Source organism: Phaethon lepturus, unplaced genomic scaffold, assembly GCF_000687285.1.
Source record: "Phaethon lepturus isolate BGI_N335 unplaced genomic scaffold, ASM68728v1 scaffold48405, whole genome shotgun sequence".
Lineage (NCBI taxonomy): Eukaryota > Metazoa > Chordata > Aves > Phaethontiformes > Phaethontidae > Phaethon > Phaethon lepturus.
Window position 1 is genome coordinate 207 of NW_010542154.1, and position 9,341 is coordinate 9,547.

General features: G+C 37.4%; 1 protein-coding gene across 1 annotated transcript; it reads right to left on the minus strand.

The window, feature by feature from the left end:
- Positions 1-258: 258 nt before the first annotated feature.
- On the minus strand, positions 259-9,111 carry LOC104621449 (short transient receptor potential channel 3-like). Its single transcript, XM_010287940.1, has 5 exons — positions 8,920-9,111; positions 6,899-7,108; positions 4,510-4,593; positions 3,397-3,472; positions 259-808 (listed from the first exon to the last, which is right to left on the minus strand). The coding sequence occupies exons 1-5, from the start codon at positions 8,980-8,982 to the stop codon at positions 666-668; spliced, it is 576 nt and encodes a 191-aa protein (XP_010286242.1). The 5' UTR covers positions 8,983-9,111; the 3' UTR covers positions 259-665.
- Between the last annotated feature and the right edge of the window lie 230 nt (positions 9,112-9,341).

Here is a 9,341-nt window from a genome sequence, read left to right on the forward strand (position 1 = left end):
TTCCAAAGTTGTTGTTTTTTAAAAAAAAAAAAAAAAAAAATCTAGTCCTTCCTCTTGAACGTAAATACGCTGAGTTAAGAAAGGGGAGTTGTGGGTACATGTATATACATACATGTTAAACAGTGCTACTACAGTTACATTCACACCTACCCATTTTTGTTAATGATGGGTAATCCCACCACGAGTTCTCAGCTTCTACACGCTACTACTAGCTACTACTAATAAAGAACACAGATTTCAAATAATCCTCCACTCATCTCTGGTTGATTTATGGTATTGTGAAAAATCTTATTCGTACCAGCTGCTGCAAGGAACCGAGTGCTACGCCATATCTGTTATTTTAATTTTTTCTTGCAAATTTATTGCAAAGAATTCTCAATATGTATTCATAAACCTGTTAAAATATCAGCAATTGATACCATTATACCTTTTAAATGCATAAATGCAAAAAAAAATTTGATAGTTCTTGCTTTTAGACAATTAAAATGAAGAGAGCTATCTTTTTGTGGTGAGTTAATAAAATTTCCTAAGAGTAAATTCCAGAAGCTGTACATAAAGTTATTTAGTGCTAAAAATCTACAATACATTTTTCAAGTATAAGATACTGAAATATTATTGCCAATAAATAGTTGTGCTGTAGTCAAAGCCGTGGTTCCTTTGTTGAATCATTCACATCTCAACATATTAGGATTTAGTTTCTCACTGAGTTTATGTATTAAAATTGCTAACTCTTCTGTTGCTTGGGACTTATCCTCCAAAAGTTCGTAGCGAAGACTGGAGATATCTTGTTTGATTTCCTTCAGTTCACCTGTATTAATCATTGAAAGAAATACCTGTTAGCAAAGTTTAACATGCATTCAATCCTGTTCCGTCAAGTCACATCAGTGCATATTTCAGATGATTATCTCAAAATGCTCATGAGAGCAGGTACAGGGCTGGGGCAGGATGCTTCACCTCTTCTTCATTCGCAACGAATGAATGAATTTGCACCCCTAAATAGTACCAAAGGCATTTTAACAGTCCACTGAACTCTGATGTTGTGCTCCCCATGTACACAGAACATCAAAGATTCAAAAAGTGCTTCACACATGTTAGTGACTTAACCACAGCAACATTGCTGAATATTAGTATCCTCCTTTTAGAGAGAAAAGGCAAAGAGATTTTTTCTGAAGTGATGTGCCAAGATCACACAGGAAAAGTGTGGCAGAGCTGGCAATAAAACTCACAGCTTCTGAGTCTCTCTCCTCTTCCTTACCAATATCCTTTGAATTAGAAAAAGTCAATGAATTTAAAATTACCTTACAATTTGACACAAGTACAAAAAACACATTGAAAAGAAAGTGATTGTCAAGGCCAAGCTCCTAGCAAGCAACAGCATGTTTTCTGTTATAGGCTATTGAGTTCAAGAGCAGAAGCTTTTTAAAATATTCAAATACTATTCTCCCAGCAAGTGTGAAGTATGTGAATTCTTACACGGTAGGCACTGCAGGAAGTTCGTCACTTATGAAATAAAGACTATGAAAGAATACCTAAATTCTCTAGTGATGTGAAACAGGGAAAAATCCCTAGACTTATGTTTAAAATAACTGCAGTACGTAAGAATGCAGGAGTTTTTTATTTAGAATATAGCAGACTTCAAAAATGGTATTTTCAAAGGCTGTATCTCTAGTTCAGGTACCAATGAGATGGGCACGACACAAAGAGCACTACATTTGCTATGCAGCTGAAGACTGAGGTTCAGGGGTGGGCTGACTTGCTCAAAGTGAACTTTCCTCTACAACAATTGCTGACAAAGCAAGAACCATGATGTCCATGAACCACAATTCTTCTGCACTGTCTTGCTTATGTAAACACCAAACAGGCATCAGGGAACTGGAAAGACTTGTACGTCCCTGGTACTGTTGGTGAGAGAACAGTCTTTTCATCCATCACTAGGCACATGATTTCCCCCATCACAGAGCAGGAACGTGAGGAAAGCAATGGGAATTCAGAAAGGCACAAGGGGCACGCTGAGAAGACGACGCTTTTAGGAGCTTCTCTGCTTTTGTCACTCGTAAGCTCAGCTCTGTACAGCCACATAGGATGGGGAAGAGTCAGAGTAACAGTCAATGCACAATGCTGCCTTTTGAATGCACAGAGTGGAATTTAATTTCTATCTTCTTTTCTGCCCCCTGCTTCTCACTGCAGAGTTACAGGTAAGCAAAGAGTAACTAACAAGAAAAATAAACACTACGCTGCCTTAGCTGAGCAAGCAGCTCCTTCAGGCCCCTCACATCATATACATGCACGCAGTGCCTGATGCTTGCATGCCAGTAAAAGCTGTTCTGGTCCCAAGTTTTTCATCACAGCACGCCAGCTGGAGAGCATGAGGCTGCCAGAGTGGCTTGGGCAAGTGTTCCCGGTGCGCCGAAACCAACTAACTATCCCCGACCAGAACTACTTATGCTAAGCAAGTATGTTTTTCTGGTGGCCATCACAGAGATTTCTTACTGGCTGAACCATGACAGTTATAACCTCCAGCCTATGGGGAACAGAACCATTGCTGGGGTGTTACATTGCCAAGAGCAGAGCCAGCCCTGGAAGGAACATCACTCTATTGCCTGTTAACCTTTTAGCTAGAGTGCAGAGGAAATTGCCCCATGCTGCACACACCCCTATTATTTTGTTTTGGGAGCCTGCCCAGAGCTTAAAGTTGCTTTTTTGTCCTGTAGGCTTGTGCTTCATTCCTGGAAGGCTGGAGGAAGGAGGACAGCATTCATCTTAGTCTCATCCCAATGGGGAGTTGGGGCGTGCACCTGCAGCATGCACCCCTCACTGCTACCAAAGAAGTTCTGTGCTATCAACAGACACCAAGCTCAGATCCACCGTTTCTCAAAAGATCCCTGGTTGCACACTAAAATAATGGTTTTACAGTTGTCATTTTTCTCACCATGCAGCTAACTCTATGGAGCTTTGTTTAACGATGTGCAACTTCACAGATGAATATTCCACACAGGTTTATGAAGGAAGGTAATGCAAGTAGTTCATGGTGTAAAGTGGTAAATTGTGTGTTCAGTTGAATGAGAGAGAGAAAGATTTCCTGCAGCTCTAACTAGGACTCTGGAAGTGTGAATATAGTTAGTGGTTTCCTCACACATTTCCTCTCTAACTGTGCGTCATGTCTGCGCTCTTGTTTTTCACCTGTAAAACGGGGCCCATAATATTTCTCAGTTCTACTTCTTTGGTCCTACTTGTCCATTTTTATTGTCACAGGCATACTTCCGCTACTATCTCTCAGAGTTCAGTGCATCTGAAGTTGAAATAAACCCTCTTTTTACCCCAAACCTCCATGCACCACTGTATTCCTAACAGCGTGAGAAAAATTGTCTCTGAATAGTTCAAGAACAGTCTCCTTACCTTCATTTACTTCATCATTTTCTTTGTCCACTTGTGCTTTCAGAACATAACGTTTTATCAGTCTTTTCATTATTTGCTGCCAGATTAAAACAGTTATATAATCAGATGAGCATATATAATTAAAGACTATTCACTTTTCTTTCTTAACTATCTCCCTGACATATGCATAAGTGAAAGAATGAACAGCCCCAGATCAGGCAGTTGCCTCATATGGGCTTTTTTGGCAGCATGCTGAGATTCGTCATTATAATAAAGCACCTTTCTCATCCAATTACCTTATATTTACAGAGCACCACAACTTTTTTTAGGGAACAGAACAACAGGAAAATATGTCTAAATGCAACTAATTTAGGCTTTAAGTAGCTTTGGAATAGGTCTACTCTTTGTTAAACTCAGTTCACATGTGAAAGGACGTGTAATAGTAAGAGATAAATATTTACCTTTTAAAAAGAAAGAAAAGTTGAGATTTTACAGTCTGACAATGCGGTGTCAGCTGTAAAGGATTAATTAAGATTATATCTGTATTTTTATACCATAACTGCCAGGGCTCCTTGTATGTACTAATATTCTTGTACTGTGTTACGATACCTAATTTAATGTAGCTCATCTAACAGAATTTGCACAGGTTCATACATACCTTCAAAATTTTCACCAGGGAACAAAGCTCCTATTTACTCTTTTATTTCTGAGCTGGAAAGAAGACAGGAAGGTAATATCTGACAGACTCCTCTTACCAGAAAGGAGCATTCCCAATGATGAATGTCACATCTCAGATCATGAGAAGAAAAGAAGGGAAAGTAATGCTAACCTAGTCAGCTCAATGCTTTCACATCCCTTCCTCAGAAACCAGTTTCAGATGTTTGCTTCTCACACTTTCCAAACTGGGACATCAAAGGAAAATCTAAATTTTGTATGGGCTAGTTTTTAAATGCTTCAAATAATGGGGCTTGAACAATAATTGTCTTTTTTTCCCCAGTAGTAGTATCCCAGAGTTTTATTTCTACAGGAGATTTTCTTTATCTGCTGAAGGCAAAATGTACTTGAAACATAAAATTCTGTTAGTAGCCTCACACAGTTCTATTACTCAAATCAGTGACCACTGTATGTACTTACCTGATAGCGTGTCGGCTGATTGAGAATGCTGTTAAAACTGTGTGATTCAAAAACTCTGGAGTTTGACTGAGTGAAAAGGTTTAACTAGGAAGAAATAAGACAAAGTTAAAATATATTATGGAATTCACAGTTAGAATTCAGTTAACATTTATTTTTCTTGGAGACACCTTAGGATGCATCTATAGTCACTATATCAGAATATTAGTTCCAAAAAACCTGAGACTGCCTCAACTTATTTGCTGGTTTGGGTTTTTTTGGTTTTGTTTTGGGTTTGGGGGGGGGGGGGGGGTTTTGTTTTGGGTAATACTGATAATTTTAGCTGTCCTGTTCACAGCACAGCTTCAAAGCAAATGTGCTCGCACAGCTGAGGAAATAATGAATCATGACTTGGAAGCAGGGATGAGTGGCCAGAGCAAGAGGATACTCTCTAAACTGGCTTTAACAAAGAGCTGTTGTGGATCTGCCTCTTAAGCATACTTTTAACTAAAAATACATGCTCAAAACCATTTCTGCTTAGTTCAAAATGTTTTCCCAAAGCACCATTTTCAGGAATAGTAATATATTTAGCAAAATTGTCATTGTTCAATTATTTGAGGATCACAAAACCATCAGATCCCAAATAATTTAAGATTTTTTTGTAGCAGTGGGCTAGAAACAGCAGGGAAAAAAGCCACTTTGGACAAGGTGGCTTTGCAACCAATGCAGAAGCTTTGTTATTACCTAATCAAGGACCTAACACTTCTCTCAGATACACTGGTGAGAGTGAAGTAAAAAACGTGTATCCATAAAACAACATTCAGTCCCCTGATCTTCACTTGTCATTAATTTTCTACGTGGCCAATTAAAAGTCACTGAATCAATGATAGCTGACCTCTCTGATGGGGTAAGGGAGCAAACGGAAGTCATCCTCATCTATATAGTAAGTTTGACGCTTCCTGTAACTATCGCCGGTTTTGTGCCTATACTGCATACAGCCTGTGACTCAAGCTGGGCCACAAGTGGGCTATTTTTATCTACTCCAGGTTGCCCACCTTCTCGTGGGCAACAAGACATCAGCTCAGCCACCATTTTTATTAGCTAGTGGGACAGGATTTATCTTTGTACAGTGTAATATATAGTGTGCCAGCCCAGCCTGACACAGAGGAGGCTGTGGGCTGCCCTTCCAAGAGAAATATAATTTGGTTTGTAGCTCAAGAAAACTAGCTCCATCTGACCTGTCTCAGCAGTGACTCAGGCAGGATTTTAGTTCTTTAGTGACTTACAGTCTAAGTATGATAGTAAGTACCTCTGTATGATCTGTAAGCACTACTGAATCTTTTGCTATAGAAGTGTATCTTAGGGCATTGAGGTTTATTTGTTTTGTTTTTTAAACACATCTTCTGTATGGTGACTGGAGAGAACTAATGAAGTTCAGGCACTTGCAGCATGAGAGTGCAAAAGATGACCAGTTAGCACCAAAAAAGTGCTTCCAGCTAAACTGATGTAAATCAACATTTTTATTAACATGTATCTACTTTGACTACCTACAGAAAACTGGAGAAAACATTTTCTTTACGGGAGATTCAGTGCCACCAACAGCTCAAAAGTCCTAGGCTCCAGAGAGATCTTTCAGGAAAGATGGCTAGACTTGACTTTCTGATAATTTACAGTAAAACAAATAAAAATTACTTGCAACATATTGCTTTCAAGTCTTTGCAATACACAGGGCCTTGAGCCTAACTTACTAAAAAAGCCACATATATCCTCTTTAACACCCCTGTGCCCCAGTTTGCCATCAGTTAAACAAGGGGAATTGTTACCTAATTCTCAAAAGGGTGTTGTGGCACTGCATTCCATTAATATTTGTAAGGAACATTTAGATACCCAAATTTAGAATGTCATGGAAGTGCTGAAGATTATTATTACCAGTCCCCCCTCCTTCCTGTTGTCTTCTGTTGAAAACATAGATTTTAACAGTAGGAAGCAAATATCATACTGACCATACTTCATCCTTTTCCTGTCCTAGTGAAAGGAAAAGTTTTCTCTCCTTATTCCCCTTGCCATTTTTTTTTTTTTTTTTTTTACCCTGAACTAAAAATCTTTCTAACAGAGGCTGAAAGCATCTTTATTCTTATTCAATATTTAGGTCATTCCTCATGGTAAGTATATGCATCTTTGACTACTCAGTTAATTTTCTTTTAAATGTGTTTTTCCAGTCATTGGACCTTGTAGTCCTAAGAAAATTTATTGCTATTTTTTTGTTTTATGCAGCATGATTAGGCTAATAAATGCTTGACTAATTACCATACTATCATCAGAAGCACATATTATACCCCCAAACTTAGAGAAAAGCAGAATGCTGGAATAGACATACAATTCCTCACTGCAATGAAAAGATTTCAGTACCTACCCTAGATTTGGAATTGCCCATTCCCATTTCAATGTCCTTCTGTAGCCGTCTCCTCCTGCACTTAGAGAAGTTAATGATCCTCATGATGAAATAGAAAAAAGATTTGGGGCTTGGCACAAGACTGAATGGTGGAGGTAATGTTTTTCCATCATCAAAATAAGATAACCAAAGTTTAGAACGAGCAAACTTCCACTCTACATCACTGTCATCCTGCGTTAAGATATAAAAACAAGTACGTGCTTTGTTTTTATGAAATGCAAAACTTCTTCCAAATGAAACTTCTTTTAAATATCTACCCTCTCTGTTTTTACATAAAATGTTATTTTCTTGCTAGTAAGAAAGACTCCCAGTAGTTCTGCAAAAGTGCAACCACTTTATCAAGTCTATTTCAACTGAATTTCAGTTGTTTCTTTTTGGCAACATCTCATTGACAATACTTAGTTAAAGCATGTGAACCATTTAAAAAAGTGTTGTTTTTGCACTGAGTGAAAGCCAATGTATAAATTCCTCACTATTTAAGGTGGAACTCTCTTGGTTTTTTAAAATCTTGTTTTTCTCATTGAAGTGGTCACATGCATTTGGTACTCACACAAGTGATGAAGTATTAGCTTCAGGGCAGACATGGTTTAAAATGGAAGTACTCAAAGCTTTTTACATAACCATGAAAAGTAACTCTGATTTATAATGGAGTATGGAAAATACAAACTTTGCTGTCATGAAGAAACTGTGTTAAAAACTGACAAACTGATTTTGTCCTAATACATTCTTACTGAAGAATGTACTTACTCCATTCCAAGGATGAACTTTGTTTATTCCAACGGTGAAAAGTTTGTGTGTTACAACTAGTTTTCTTCTGCTGAACTCCCTGACGGAATTTTCCAGAAGTCACTGATATAGTCTATTTGTACACTATATCTTAGATAATCTTTTTTTTTCCTGCTAGTGTGGGTGTGTGCCTGCATCTATATATAGTACTCCTTGAATAATATCAGAACTCATGGTCTGGAAAACCGGCACTATAAATATGCTTTTACTTTCGTTTCAGCAACTTGGGATTTACTTTTAAAGCCCAAGTATCTTATATACTTCAAATTTTTGGAATTTTTTATTGGAGTTGGATGCTAAATACTCTAATTAATTATCTTTAGAAATGAAGACACTTTGTCATCATAGTGAAATTCAAATAAAATACATCTCTTTTCATAAGCAATGTAGCCAATAACTTTTTATGAAATTCAAGTATTCGTTCAACTAAGCCATTTGGCAGATTTGGAGAAATACTGCCACTATATTTTCAGGGCATACGGCAAAGCTCACTAAGCATAGAATCAAGTTTTAATAGTGTACCTAAAGCACATATTACAAACAAAGCTTGTAAGTATTGCGAACGGTGACTCAGTCACAACAATCTTGAAGATAAACACCTGTATCATTCTCCATGTATGAAGGTATATAAATATAATACAGTATGTCCGTGTATTACTGCTGTGCATAAGTGTCTAACACCTGCACATTTAGCTAAAAAGTTTGACGATTGGAACTAAAAACCAGATTTCCATTAAAGAACACAACAAAATACATTTAATCTGTATCCTAATGATCTGCCAAAGATTGAAGTGCACTACGTTAAGGAAACATACAATAAGCACCCTAAGGAAACCAGGAATGAACCACCCATGTCTAAAATGTTATGCCCACTAACTTTGTTTTCTACTTCACAGCAGTCTTCATTGGAATATTACTTTAGATTTTAAGATTTATGGATGGATGACATCTCCTTAGATGCCCATATATATGTGGCACAAGAGAAACTACTTGTTCAGATCCTGTAAGGTCCTGCAGCTTGGCTGGGTTGTTAGATAAAGTCAGTCCTAGGAACATGGTATTTTTTGTGATCTCCTTTACTGAGGTAACCTCTTCACTGTACTTTTGCATACCAAGATGTGTTCATTGAAATAATTCCTAGTAATTCTCCCCTTTTTCAACATAATAGAAGAGAACAACTTGAGAACAGAGCCCACCTCAATTTCTTGATATGAACTGTTGATCATAGCAATCAGCATGTTCAGCAGAACTACCACCATTGTTACATTGTATATGCCATAAAGAACATAACCAATGTTCTCTATGAACTTATGATCATATTTGAGGACAACAGAGGTTACTTCAGACAAGCCAAATATTGACCAAAATAAGGTCTTGAAACTTTCTTCCACTCTGCAGGAAAAAAGAGGAAGGCATTATTACTAACTACACAAATAAATATTTAAGTTGCATTTACAGTAAGTGATAAACAATCTCAAGTAATTTGTCTGTGAACCAGGTTTGTAGACACTGATTAAAACAACAAATATGCAAGAAAGTATTTTTCACAGTATGTTCCGTTTCTCCACAGTGCTCCACCTATCCATCACAGATATAATAATAATAATAATAATAATAA